This window comes from Colius striatus, chromosome 26, assembly GCF_028858725.1.
Source record: "Colius striatus isolate bColStr4 chromosome 26, bColStr4.1.hap1, whole genome shotgun sequence".
In the NCBI taxonomy this organism is placed as follows: domain Eukaryota; kingdom Metazoa; phylum Chordata; class Aves; order Coliiformes; family Coliidae; genus Colius; species Colius striatus.
In genome coordinates this window covers 2,397,394-2,411,965 of record NC_084784.1, presented here as the reverse complement: position 1 = coordinate 2,411,965, position 14,572 = coordinate 2,397,394, and the positions used below count along the sequence as shown (strand labels likewise).

General features: G+C 48.0%; 2 protein-coding genes across 2 annotated transcripts; both read right to left on the bottom strand.

The window, feature by feature from the left end:
* Positions 1–1,038: 1,038 nt before the first annotated feature.
* On the bottom strand, positions 1,039–3,707 carry HOXC8 (homeobox C8). The gene is made up of 2 exons (XM_062015550.1): positions 3,272–3,707; positions 1,039–1,331 (listed from the first exon to the last, which is right to left on the bottom strand). Exons 1-2 carry the CDS (start codon positions 3,705–3,707, stop codon positions 1,039–1,041), a joined length of 729 nt encoding a protein of 242 aa, XP_061871534.1.
* A 7,741-nt stretch (positions 3,708–11,448) lies between these two features.
* Positions 11,449–14,235, bottom strand: HOXC9 (homeobox C9). Its single transcript, XM_062015579.1, has 2 exons — positions 13,674–14,235; positions 11,449–11,693 (listed from the first exon to the last, which is right to left on the bottom strand). Exons 1-2 carry the CDS (start codon positions 14,233–14,235, stop codon positions 11,449–11,451), a joined length of 807 nt encoding a protein of 268 aa, XP_061871563.1.
* Positions 14,236–14,572: the final 337 nt, after the last annotated feature.

Here is a 14,572-nt window from a genome sequence, read left to right as displayed (position 1 = left end):
ACAATACAAGGTTGGTTGGGTTTTTTTTTTCCTTTTCCTTTTTTTTTTTACTTGTATTTTTATTATTATTGGTTTTTTTAATGCTACTTAGTAGCTTGCATCAGGGCAAAAACACAGCGCTCTCTCTCTCTCTCTCTCTCTTAAATAAATTCTGAGCAAGTAAAATTTAGGATACATAAGCCCCTTGTTGATAGTAGATTTGATAATTATTGCAGGTTTTCCCTTTAGGTAGTACATGAAGAATTTCGAGTGCTCACACAGGCAAAGGGTAAACAGCGCCTATAGAAATAAGGAAGGGGTTGGGTTGCGTATTTTGGCCTATCAAGGTATATAGAAGCCTCAATCCTATAGAAATTGGGGGGATATGCGGCAGGGGGAGTGTTTGGGGCGCTCCCAGGTATGCTCACCCTCCCAGTTCCTCTTTTTATCTAGCAGGGGCTGTAGGAATGGCCCCGCCGAGGGAGCTGATAAATGGCTAGTAGGAATGGAGATCGCCACAGATAGACAAACACTGCACGAGCAAGCTAAGGAAGCCACCCTCGCACTTCCCCTGAGGTCATTCGGGAGAGGCAAACCCAATTTAAAACAAGGAAAAAAAGGGAGAAGAAAAGGCAAAGTCAAAGCTGTTCAAATAAATACATATTCTGCACGCAGCCGTGTGTGCAGCTTCGCAGAGGGAGCAGAGGGAGCAGGGGATGAGCAGTGACATTTGCTTCCAGGCTTGGTTTAGGAGGTTGGGGGGGTGGATTTGCTTTGCTGGATCTTTTTTTTTCTTCCTTTTTTTTTGCTTTTTTATCCCCTCTGCCCTTGCAGTCGAGCCAACTATGTATTTATTGAACTAAAAAACGCAACTATTAAAAAAAAAGGGGAGGGGGGGAGTAGGGGAAGTTTCTATGACAATAAAAAAGGCTACAACTGTTTGACAGGTAGTTACTGCTGTGTGAGCCTCTCCATTCTATACTCTATAAAAGCAAATGACCGTCGTAAACATCTCGATTTATCATCTGCCATAAAACGAGACTTCAAGGGGCTGAGAACTCAGTCCTTGCTTTCTTCTTTTTCCTCCTCTTCTTTTTCCTCTTCTTCATTCCCTTCTTCTTCCGTTTTCTCCTCGTCCCTGGCCCCCGGCAGCTTATCTTTGTTGTTTTCTTTTTTCCACTTCATCCTCCGGTTCTGGAACCAGATCTTCACTTGTCTCTCGGTCAGTCCCAGGGCGTGAGAGACCTCAATCCGCCGCTTCCGTGTCAAATACGGGTTGAAGAGGAACTCCTTTTCTAACTCCAGGGTCTGGTACCGGCTGTAAGTTTGTCTGCCGCTGCGTCTTCCGGGAGCTGTAGGACACAAACACCAAATAACTTCTTAATTCTCCCTTCTTTGGAGGCTCTGCTCCCCCACACCCCAACCCAGTCCCCCTCGTCTGAATTCTCCTAGAGAAACTGCTGCTCCCCCCCCCCAACACCCCTCCCGAAAAAAAAAGCCCCTTTCAACCCTTTGCATATTAAAGGCACTAAAGGGAAGTCGCTGGATTATTATTGATAATCATCGGGCTGATATTGCTGGTATTACGGGTGGGCAGCTGCCCTTCCTGGGGAGGGCTCAGCTCTGTCTACTTGGCTGGTGCAGGGGGGTGTGTGTCAAGCTCATTCACAAAAGAGACCTTTCCAGTTCCCTAAAAGGTGGTTCTGGAGGATGAGTCCCGGTTGGCAGCTCCATTTTAGAGAAAAATCTCTCTTTTCCTATGAAAGGTGCATTGTTCACCATAAAACCCCCTCCAGTCTTTCTCCTTCTCCCCATTCATTTTCCTTTCTCTTTCCTTCTTTCTTCTTTCTTCCTTTCTCTCTGTCTCTCTTTCTTCTCTTTCTTTCCCTCTGCCACTTTCCCTCTCTCCTTTTCCCCTCAAAATGCCCAACTCTGATTCTGCTGCTTCTCGAAATACAAACTCAGGCTCTTTCTATTTGCTGATATTTATGCCCTGAAAATTCGAATGTTCTGTTAAATCCCTCTCCCTGTCCTTCGGTCAGGGCTGTGGGTCTGTAAAGCAGACACAGACGGGTATTTGCCTGTGCAAACACAGACGTTGTATATAAAACAACTCGAGCTGGACATTTGCAGCAGTAGCCAAAACAAAAAGAAGAAGGAAGAAAGAAAGAGAACTGAGCTCTGTGCAGCTGAGCCTCTGCACTTCCTCCTGCAAAGTCTTTTCTTAATGAGCAAAACAATCCATTTGCAGAGGGGAAAAAAAAGATATAAAAACGAGAAAGAAGAAAGAAAATCTGCTGCAGTTTGAAATGATTGCATCCTTGAGACTACCTCTAGGTCAAAGCTTAGATAAATAACATGTTTTCCTCTGCGTCTCTCTCTCTCAGCCTCTGGGCCACATCCTCTCTGTATTAGCCAGAACTCCTTTCTCTTCTTTTTTGTTGTTAAATTTGGGTGGGGGCTGGGGGAAAAAAACACAACTTTGTCCTTAAAATTAACACTAACCTTCAGATGTTTTGAATTAACAAGGCTTCTAGGCAACCTTGGTCCTTAGGTTGGGGAAACTTTGAAGTATTTCGGTTTCTGTGCAATTATCTGGACTTCACATGAGCAAAGTTCCATTCAGCCCGAATTATTTTGAATTTCCCACCCCCTTTTTTTTTTCCAACCCAGGACAGCAGACTGTTCTCCTCCACCCCACCCCATAGCTCTGAGCTAAGTTTCCTTTTCTGTTTAAACTTTTATCTCTAGGCTTTTAAGAAACAGATGTAAAGTATTAGTAATACTTCTACAAGTTCCCACCTTTCAGGCTTCGTCTCCAAGTGGTTATGAAAGGCTATATGACATTTTAAAGAGCAGTGTATTATCAACATGCAAATAACCTCGTGGGAGCTGTATCTTATTGCCTATCCTCAAGGCAAGCAATAAAAAACAAGTTTTACTTTATTGTGATTTAAGCCTTTTGCAGGGAATCACCTTGCTGGCTCTCTAGTAACTGCTGCCTGCTTTGCTTTCAAAGGTCTTCCTAAAAAGAAGAAACATTAGCACAAACCTACTCATTTCTTTCATATTTCACATCTACACCTCGTATATTTATATATTTATATATATATATATGTATGCATATGTGTGTATGTGCATGTTTATAGAGCTATACAGATGTTTGTGCTTGTATATGCATACATATATATATAGACAGATAGACAGATAGAGAGGAGAGAGAGAGAGAGAGAGAGAAAGAGAGAAAGAAATAAAGGAAAACATTTAAGGAGGAGGAAAAAAAGGTCCTAACCGTGAGGTCTCATCCATGGGAACATGAGACTGGGAGACGAATTTTGATTTAAATGCCCTTGTCCCTCGCTAGAGTTACTGTTGGAAGACGATTTACAGTCAGGATATTGTACAACAGTCGTCTCTTGCTGAGCACCATAAAGCGATTGCCTCGGTAGAGCTTCATATCCATAGAATTTAGAAGCGTCTCCGTGACACGCCAAGGCGCATGGGTTTTGCTGGTATCCAGAGTTGGAGATGCTGGAGGTTCCGTGGTGGAAAAACTCTTGGACGTGGTGTGAAGGGTGCTGGAAGGTGGGAGCAGTAGTGCCCGGACCATACACCAGAGCATGGCTCCTGCTAACACTTTGTGGAAATCTGCAGTCGTAGTAAGTTGGCTCCAGCGATTCACCGCCTTTGTACTTGGAAAAGAGAGGATTTACAAAGTAGGAACTCATGACCCTCGCATGCAAAAAAAAAAAAAGAGGAAAAAAAAAAAGGAAAAAAAAACCACACCAAAAAAAAGAGGAAAAAAAAAAGGAAAAGACACCAAAAAAAAAAAAAGACGGCTTTTAATTCTGAGCTTAGTGCGAGGTTGTCCCTGGACTGTCTCAAGTCCTGCTCGGTTTTTTTAGTGGCTTGGTTGGTTTTTTTTTTGTTTTGGTTGTTGCTTTTTTTTTTTTTTTAATAATATAAATGCGATCTCAAAGGCGTTTCATGGTGCCTCTGTGTGTCTGAACGCTTGGTTCTCGGTGCTCTTGACTTCTCTTGTAATCTGTCGGTAGGTAGAGCTCTCTCTCTCTCTCTCTCTCTCAATTTCTCTGTAACTCTGCTCCTTCCCTTTAACACCACAGGCAAATTCCTCAAAATCCCGGTGGTGTGGCTCTCTCTCTCTCTCTCTTTTTTTTTTTCCTTCTTCTTCTTCTTCTTTTTTTTTTACCCTCCTCTCCCCCTCACACGCGATATGTACACATCCCTCCGCCACGCCGAGCCAGCCTGCCAGCCAAACCACAGCGTTTTGGGGGAGCTTTTCTCCTTGGGGTGGGGGGTTGTGTGTGTGGGGAGAATGGAGGAAAGGTGGTTTATGCCGGCGGGGGGGTGTGTGAGGGGGGGGCCCACACACATACACACCCCTCCGAGTCGGGGGAGGGGGGGGGGGCACCCACACCTAATGAGTGGAGGAGGGTGAAGGTGCGCATTAATATCCACCCCCCCCCCCTTTTTTTTTCCCAGCAGCAGCCTCTTCACTGATGGCAGCAAATACATGCGCTGGGAGGTCAGCCTAGGTAACCTCAACAGGTAAAGGGAGCCCAAGCAACCCCCCCTTTGCCCTCCCCATCACCCCCCCCCCCAAAAAAAAATTGAGGTGAGCTTCTTCTAATGCTCAGCATCTCACCTCCTCCCCCCTCCCCCCATGGGGTCACTCGTTTGCTTAGGGAGGATGGTGGGGGTACCCCTGGTGTTGTTGTTGTTGTCATTGTGTTGGGGTTTGAGGGGGCTGCGAGGGTGGGCTTGGTCCCACCTAGAGGGGGGTAGAAAGGGGAGGGGGGTGTTCTGGTGTGGTTGTAGGCGCTAAGCCCAGATTTCCTCTCTCTTTCTTTTTGATTATTATTTGCTTATTTTTTTGGGGGGGGTGGGGTGTGTGTTCTTGTGTTGTTATTGTGGTGATGGTGGTAGGAAGATTGGAATCAAACACGCAAACAAAAGCAAAACGGGAGTGAGCGGGTGAGGGAAGCATCTCCGTATTGATTGGCTGCTTCTTGCTGTCCTTCTTTAAAGAAAATAAAGGCAGAAAATTATGGGTAGTTATTTATTTTTTATTATTTCACACCCTCCCCCCTTCTTTGCTTCCTTTCAACCCAAACCACGTCTGGAAATAGCAGGGAAGCGTCCTTCCAAGGGAATAAAGTAGACCATTGCTTAAAGAGCTACTTTGGACGAAAGAGAGGCAAAGTGAGGCAGAAAGTATGTGTTTCCCTTTTGTGCATGCCTGTAAAAAACAAAATCACCACCGACCTTGGTTGGTTTGGGGTGGGTTTTTTTCGTATTGTTTCCACTCTTCAACGTAGCGATTTCCCCCGTCTTTTCTTATGGCGAGGGGTATTCGTGCCCCTCGCCCCCACTTCTTGCACTGGAAGTGACCACTCGCTGCCACCTTTCACTTCGGACACTTCATTTTTACGACCGCATGAAGGAAGTCAGCTCATTAAAAAAACCAAAATCACATACAATCACCAGGATTCGTGTTAATTTTTCAGGGGGGGAGGGGATGTGGGGGTGTGGAGCGGGGATGGGGGGGGGGGGGAAGGGACGAGGACACACTTCGCAAATGAATATTTTCTTGTTAGAGTCGCAAAAAAAATGATCAAACCCATCCGATGCCGTAGTGTCATTAACAGTCCCCGTGCTCCCCTCAAAAGTCTACAGACCTTCAAATCTTTCCCTCATGTTCTCCCACCATTAAAGACAAAAAAAAGAGGGGGGGAAAAAAAAGGGAGCCTAATTATTTTCAGAAGAGACCTGGGTGACTCTGACCGGTTTCAAGTGTGGAGGGAGAAAAATACCACCTCTGCTACGTTCGCCAAGCTGTTTGAGGTGCTTTTTTCTACCCAGTAAAGGTCACATTCTTAATTTTCTTCCTTTTTCCTTGCTTTTTTTCTTTCTTTTTGAGGCAGGGGGTGACTCAGACTTCTGGTGAGGCTGGAACTGGGTTGTTTGGGCTTTTTTTTTACCCTTTTTTGCAGACACCTTCCTAAGGAAAAGACCCAGTAGCCACACAGTCCACCTTTATTCGATTTCTCACAAACCAAGGGGGTATTTTCCCGTTTGGAAAGGCTACTTGTGGTGTTTATGGGGTTTGGGGGTTTTTTTTCTCCCTGAAAGCAGACAATGAACTATGCAGGAAAACAGAGATTTATATTCTTCTTTCCCCCCATTTTCTCGTAAGAATTTTTGGCAGAAGCCACATTTGCTGTGCAGAAATAGCCTTCGCTCCTGAATAATCTCAAGGACGGCACGATGACCATGTTGATTTTTACAGGACTCACCCACTTCATCTCCCCTTCCCCAGATTACCCCTTCCCTGGAGAACACCCCACCTCCCCCTTCAAAAAATAGAGGAAAAGAGCAACTAGGGACAGAGTTTCTTTAATTAACAGCAAATAGTCGAGGTGACCATTTTCCTCCTCTAATCAATAGCATTTCTATTTATAAAAGCTCAATGCCTGCCCGTGCAATAAAGTCAGCCGCGCAAATGAAAGTGCAAGAAAATATGAGAAAGTTGTCAGATCTGGGCAGTTCAGGATGTGTCTGGGAATTGCTGCCGCGTTATTTCCAATCCAATTACCCCCTGGATGCAGCAAGCAAAGGTGCAGCGAGTCTTCCACAGTCATACCTCAGTCTGGGAAAGAAATGTTTGAAAGAAAGGACCCACCATCCCCTTCCAGATCTCAGGAAATAAGAGATATGCAATTGCCTGTTTCTTTTTAAGGAAAATCTCTTGACATTTAGTGTCTGGGGAAAGTGCTGCTCTTTGTCTTGACTGTTTTGGCCGTGTTTAGATGTGGGGATTGAAAGGGGGGATGTGTGTGTTGGGGGGGAATGTGCTGTGTCTTGCGGGTGCATGCGCTCGAATGTAGCTTTATCGCTGTGGCTGTATTGTACTTTTAGGTGTCTCATTGTACCCTCCCGGAGTTTATTTTATTCCCCTCACCCCACTTTTGCCCTGACCTTCACTGAAAAAAAATGTCATTCCCATCTTCCCCACCCCAAAATGAGGAGGCTTTGGAGACAGACGTGACGTGCGTAAATAAAGAAAAAGTGTGAGGGGGGCAGGGAATCCAACAAACCCTACAACCCCTTCCAAACGGGCAATTTCTCCGTGCAAGCATTTTTTTTTTCATGCCTTTATATGCTCCTCGAGCCGTCAGATGTCAGCCCTGAGCTCCGCTCCGCGCTCCCCGCGGACAAAAAAAAGACATTTAAAAAAGAGAGAAAAAGGAAAAGGAGAAAAAAAATATTTAGAGGGGTTTTTTTTCATCATGAAATCAGGCAGCTCCGAGCATACTTTCCTTCTTTTCCCCCTCATCCTTCCTCACCCCCGCCCCCAGCGTTCCCTCCTCGGGCTCGGAGCCGCTTCCGCGGGTGCGGGGGTCGCCGCGGGCGCGTGGCGCTCCCCGCCGCGCGCAGCCCCGCGCTAACATTGGGCAACAGCGCCATCTCGCGGCCGCGCCGGGGCTCAGCGCCACGGGCGGGGCAGGGGGGTCGCCTGGGGGGGGGAGGTGAGTTGTGGGGGGGGATGAAGGGGTTTTGCCCCGCGAATTAATTGGCTTTTCGTTATAAACGATAATCCCTTCAACTGGCGTCCCGGGGGTGGTTGGAAGTGGGATAGAGAGGAGATCCTCCATCAGCGAGACGAGGCCTCCCCTCGATAGACAGCCAGGATTTGGGGGGAGGGAGGGGTGAAAGCCCTTATCTCCCAGCACCTTTTAATTTTTTTTTCTCCATTTCCCCTTTTTCTCAGCCCTAAATCAACCCCCCAAAAAGTCCAACCCCAAAAGCAGCGCGCGCGGGACCAAACAAACCCACCAGATGTGCCATCCCTCCCCACCTCCCCCCACACACTCCCGGCTTTTATCAGTTTTAGCTTGGAGTTGGGGGTTGATTTTCTTCCCCCCCCACCCCCCTCTCCTCCCTTGGTCCGAGGGGGGTCTGTTGTTTGTAGCTTGTAGACAAAACATTCCAATAATCCGGTTTCAAAGAGAAGAGCACCCACCTTATTTAAACCATAAAGCAATTAAAGCCAGACGTCTAGCCAGATCGAGGGTCCTGTTTTGTTCGCCCCTATTCAGCCCCGCATAGCAGGGAGACAAACAGAGTTGTAAAAGTGGCATTTTTTTGGCTGCGGAAATGTACCTATGGACAGCTGTAGGGTCCTGTCGGGTTTGGGAGCCTCACAAAGGGGTAGAGTGGAAACCAGGCGCACACACACACACACATACACACACACACACCACACGCACCCGACACACAAAAAAACCCACCCCTAGAACCTTATAGACGAGCCTATAGAAATGTATAGCGTCTGTTTTCTTTCTCTCTCTCTCTGTGTCCCCGAGAGCTAGAAGCGCATCTCTCCTCGGGCAGAAATACATGTGCATGTTCACAAGCGCCGGCACACAATAGCTGTATCAGTATGCGTCTGCACACACGCGCCATATGTCAAAGAACGCCGAAATTGGAGCATTTTGATGCATTAATCCGGGGAAAGGTTGGCCGAGGGGGATGCTGCTGGGTGCAAGCCGCAGTGTTTTCCGTTTTCAAAATGATTAGGATTTCTTTTGAGCCACACTGGGGTGGGTTTTGGGGTGGTTTTGTGGGGTGAGTGGGTTTTTTTTTTTCTCCTTCTCTGCTTAGGAGGAGAAATTCAATGGCTGAGCCGCACCAAGCGCAGCCTCCCAGCAGAGCCAAATGGCATTTTATAACTGGTGTAACCCTTCACCGGGGGACGCGAGGGGGGGTTGAGGATACCGGGGGCCTTGCACATGAACTAAAACTGCGGCAGGATTTTAACCCAACCCAACCCACCACCAACAAAAGAAAACCCCAACCAGCAGCTCGGTGGAGACAAAGGGGCATCTCCCGAGCTGCCCGCCGGCTCTAAGGGGGGTCTGGCCGGAGAAGATGACTGTGGCGGGGAGGGGGGAGAGGGGCTGGGGGCGGAGGGGGGGGAGAGAGCGAGATTGGGGAGGGAGGAGGGGGCTGAGGAGGGAAGGGGGGGGCAGGGGGAGGGAGCAGGCTGTAGTCGCACTGGAAATGAGATTCCCTTGAATGAAAGGGGGGCCAAAATGAACTTCCATACATCATGTCTTTTCAACATCACTAAACGCTCCTGACAAGCCCCTCCAGAGAGCCGGGTCCCAAACTGCCTCCAAAAGTCCTGTCCAAATGATGATGATCGGGATCTTTATTTATTTATTTCCCTCTTAATTAATAATGATAAGACGGGGATGATTTCTCCCCTCTCGCGGAGAGGACGTGGGCGAGCCGCTTCTCGACCCTGCAGGATTTTATTCTCGATTTGAGGCGCGATGAATGGAGGGAGAGAAGCAGACAGGAGGGAAAATAATAATAATTATTACTGTTATATATAGAGAAAAAAAAAGAATTGACATGACTTAAGTGGAAAGATTTCTCCCTTCCTTTTTTTTTTTGTTGGTCCATAAATCTTTCCCTCTGCTAAAATGTTTTCTAACCTGACCATTTCATTGCGCTCGTTAAGGGTGGGTTTTTTTCCTTCCAAGAGGACCTTAACACAAAACTGGGATTGTAAAAGCACTTTTTAGCCTGCCCTGCTCCAGGGATGTCCCCGCTGACAGAGCGCGGTGCGCCTGTCCCCCTCCGGTGACAAAAATAGACCCCGCTTTAACAGCGAGGACACAAATCAGGGGAAGGAAAAGAAATCTCCGAATGCTTCGGCAAGAAATATTAAAGGGCAATATTTTATGAGATCAGCAGAAGTAATCGCTTCCAGATTTTTTTATTTCGGAGGAACCGGGACGAGGGCGACAAACGTATCTCGCTGCCCGATCTGGTTTTGATTAGAAAGATTAAAACGCTGCTCCACTCATTTCATTAAAGAAAGGGACCTATAACAAGTTTTTATGATTAAACATCCCTCGCTGCTCATTTTTTACCCGCTCTCCTGCCTCTCGCTTCCCATTCCCAGCCTGGCGAGAGACCGGAGCAGGAGCCATTGACAAACCCCGGGCGCTGCGGGCAGCGCTTCTCGCCTCCGCACAAGCCCCCGCATCCCCACCGCGCCCTGGCAGGACGGGGGGGGTTGGCCCTTCCGCAGCCAACGATCCTTTTTTCCTCCTTTTAAAATCTCCCCTGTGTAGGGCGAAGAGGGGGGGAGGATGGTGTCTGGTTTTGGAGGGGGGGAGATTTGCCTCTTAGCCCGAGAATTTGCAGGCTGCCGCATCGCCACCAGACGTTTATGTCTTTATTTCCCTGCTCTTTCCCCTCAGCCCTTCTCCCTATTTCCTCTCCAAACGTTTGTTATATTCTTTCCCCCACACTTTTCCTCTTCTCCTGGGGCTGTCTTGCGAGAAGAAGCACTTCCAGCAACCGCCACCCCCCCCCCGCCAAGTTTTGGCAACCCATGGATGAGCAGAAGCTCCCCCGTAGTGGATGGCAGCTCGCCGATGCCTTTGCCAGCTCCTCTCTTCCCAGCATCCATATTTCGTCTTTTTACATATCCTTCGATCGCCTGGGGTCATAAATTAGTACAATTAATTATCCCAATCTAAAAATTGATGGCACATATAACCCTTACCTCAGCGCCTTTTTATTATGGTACTCTGAAATAGAAAAGTGCTGGGGAAGGAAGCAGAAATCTCCGCTCTCCTCCGGCTGCGGGGGATGCTCGGGGCCGCCCCGCCGAGGCCCCAGCCCCGCCTGGCAAAACCCCGGGGCTGCTCCTCTGCCAAGGGCTTTCAATAAAAAGACACCTACATGCTGACTTTTTTTTTCTTCCTTTTTTTTTGTCTTTTTTTGCGTGTTTTTTTTTTGTTCTCCCGTGACGTGACGTTAGGTATATTTACATAGAGCTGCTCTACAATAGCGAACATAACAATATTACAGAACGGTTCTGAGACGAGAATAAAATACACAAATAAGTACAGCAGAAACGTTCAACACCATGACAGAACATCATCGAGCCATATTCCCTTCAGTCTTGGGTTGTGGGGTGTATTTTTTTCTCCCCTTCCCTCTCTTTTTTTTTTTTCCTCGCTTTTGTACACAAAAAAAACCCCCATTCACTCACTCACGAGGGAATGAAAAATAAAAACACTGGATACGTTTAATTTAGGAAATAAAATACTAAAAAATAATAATAATTCAAGTACTTCTTGTGTTTGTTTTCCGAGGAGGACAAAAACAAAACAAAACCAAACAAGGAAGAAGAAAGGAAGAGAAAACGACCCTCCCCCCTCCCCAAAATCTTGCTTTTATTTAGTTGCATTTTAGAAAAGACTCGTGTCCCAAAACGCTTGCTGTGTTTGCCTACGACGCTAAACATTCATCCACACATTCAAAGTCAGAAACATTTCAACCCCCAAAACCAGCCTCTTTCCCCCCCTCCCTTTTTTTCCCCCTTCTTCACCCTCGCTTCTCATTGACTGGACTTTGCCAACTTTATTGCTGTTCTTTATCGGTTTTTTCTTTATTCATTTTCTTCATTTTCATTCGCCTGTTCTGAAACCAGATTTTGACTTGGCGTTCAGTGAGATTAAGGACTCTGGCTACTTCGTACCTCCGGTCCCGTGTAAGGTACATATTGAATAAAAACTCTTTTTCCAGTTCCAGGGTCTGATACTTTGTGTAAGGACATCTTTTCTTCCTCGTGGAGCGCGCATGAATCCAATTTGCGACGGGATTGTCTGAGAAAGAAGATTTTTATATATATATATATATGTTTTTTGGGGGGGTGGAAGAAAAAAAAATCAATGTATTCAGCTGGCCTTTCTGCCCTCCCCCCCTCCACGCCCTGGTGTATCTCTAGAAGGAAACCTGTTTAATTAGCAGATCTTACCTAAATATTTTAAGTGACCTTCAGAAGAGTTTAATCTGTTTATTTTGGAGGGGTCATTTCCTTCTCTCTCTCTCTCTCTTTTTTTTTTGCTGCTGTTCTCACATAAAAGTTTCAGTAAATAAAACTGTAGCAATGGGTTTAAAATAATAATTATCCACATGACTGCTACTAGCGGTAATCTAAGAACATAGTCATAAAAAGTCAAAATTCCCACCATTTCATAGGCCCATAAACTCTTTTTACAACCTCAGCTCTCCAATACTTTCCCTAGAAGCTTTCCCAGACCTGAAAAGCCGAGTTTGTTTTTTTAATATCTTCAGGATGACACGCGAGATGTCCCACTGGCTCACAGAAACTGGCTTTTTGGGGGGTACTTTTTCTTTCCCCTTAGCCCAAATGACCTTCCACGCTGCTGCCACAGCCCGGCTTGGTCAGGGGGGCAAAGCCACCACTCCCCTCGTTAGGAGAAGGTTTTTTCCCCCCCCTCCCTGCCCGTTTTAGGCAGCTGCCTGCCAGCAAAGGGAGGCTTTCACCTCCTGATTCCTCGACTTATTTTTATCACGAGGGTGCCTGGCACCAGCCCGCCTGTCATAAATAGAGGTGTGAGCGCCTTTCCAGATAGAGAGCGAGATACCGAGGTGATCCCATCTGCTGTCACCCAGCTTTATCGCTCGGAAATCACCCGCATCTTAGGCCGGGGTGGAGTCCCACCAAAGCCAGAGCATGGCCGAGCGTCTGCAGGGGTGTGCGGTACCCACATCTACATCCCCCGCGGATGCTGAGCTCCTCTCTGCCAGGGTTTGGTCAGGAGGGACTGGGTGAGTTGGGAGCTGAGCTGACCTTCTGCCTGCATCCCCCAGGAGCCGGTCCCCTCTGCAGAGACGGGCTCCAGGCTCCCTGCGCTGCAGGCTGGAGGTGAGGATGATGGTGGCGGTTACCTGACTCCTGCCCCTACAATGTTCAAGGTTTCCTGATGGCAGGCTTGGGGGGGTTATTTTGAGATTTCCCCCCTCCTCTCCCTCTCTCACTTGGGCTGCAGGAGATGTTTCTTCAAGTGTATGGTCCAATGTCCTGCGCTAGCTGCCTCTCGCCCTCAGCTACCTCCAGACACTTAGTTTATGTCTTTACAATTCCAATTTTCTCCTTCCTTCTCCCCAGCACACCCCTCTCCACCCTCGGCCCCCGGCCCAGGGAAACCACCTTTTCATTCATTCATTCCCACGTGTTGGAACCTTTCGTGAATAATTGCATCGGTGGAGATTTTATTGATTTTAAAAATAGATAAAGAGACATCTCTGCGTTTATCCAAGAGCTATTCCTTTTCTCTTCCCCTCCCCCCTCTAAAAAACAAAACCCACATCAACACGTTCACTTCCAGCCAGCTACATCTCTTCCTTGTTCTTTGAAAGTGGAAATATTTGAAAGCAAAGAGGCTTCTGTCTCTGCCTACCCCCCTCTCGCTCCCTCTCACACACGCACTCTCCTTCTCTATTTATTTTTCTCTCTCTTTTTTTAATCCCCCCCGGTGGAAGATGGTGAATATTTGATCAAAGAAGCCAACAGCTCCCCCCCCCTTCCCCTTGGAACAAAAAAATGGAAAAAGAAAGAAAAAGGGAGGGAAAAAAAAAGAAAGAAAGACTAAAGAGCCCCAAACAAAGTAGAGATATTCGCTCTCCGGCTCTGCGAGGCAGACTCGCTCAAACCCCCAGATCTTCCTGCGTATCCTGAGTTTTAGGGTCGGGCTCTCTAAGGTAATTTCATTTTATTGAGTAGGGTCCTGGAAGCCGAAATGCCTCCCCGGTCGTAAACAAGAATGACTTCGACTTACTAGGGTCTAATTCGTGCTTTTCTTCTTTGTGTTTGCTGGAAGCGATGGCTTCGGACTCCGGGGAAGGAATTGTCTGCGCTGCTCTGTCTCTCAGCTCCCCCGGAGCCGCGTACATGTAGTCCGCGTAGCCGCGGCCGTCGGCGGGGCCACACTCCCCCCGTCGCCCGGGGAAGGCGTCGGGCTTCAGGCCGTAGGGGCGAGCACCGGGGGCGAAGGCCGGGAAGGAGACGGCCCCGGCGAGGGGCTCCAGCCAAGTCCGCATGTACCTGGGCTCGGCCCCCACGGGCGCCTGGGGAGCGTAGGGGTGGTAGCCCACGGAGGACTGGGAGTGGACAGGAGCCCAGGAGGTGGTGAAAACGGCCGGCTTGGGGGCGAAACTGCAGGACGGAAAGTCGGCACAGTCCGGGACTAATCCTGACGGTCGGGCAGCAGCCGGGTGGGCGGCAGTGCTGGGGAACCTGGAGGCCAAGAGCTCTTCGTTCTCGTGGCTTATCAGGGAGTCAACATAGTAGTTGCTTATGGGGCCAGAAGCCGACATGGTTCCCCCCTCTTTTACATTCATAAGATTATTGTATGAACTGTATGTGTACTTTTTATCTTCTCATAGAACAATCAGGGCAGGTAATTATTTTTTCAGCCTTTCCCAGTGTGCCATTGGCTGCCCGCCCTCACGTGATTGTATTTACCCAAAAATATAGCGTGGATCAATCCGCAGGGCTTTTTTTTTTCCTTTTTTTTTTTCCTCCTCTCCTCTCTCTCTCTTCCTTTTTCTTTTTTTTCTAATAACGCGACCCGGCTTTTCCTAAAACCGCCGGCAATAGGGGCGGAGATGGGGAGGAGGGAGGCTCGGCCGCTCCTCAGCCGGGGGATGCTCTGCCCGCGGGGCTGGGGGGGCGTAG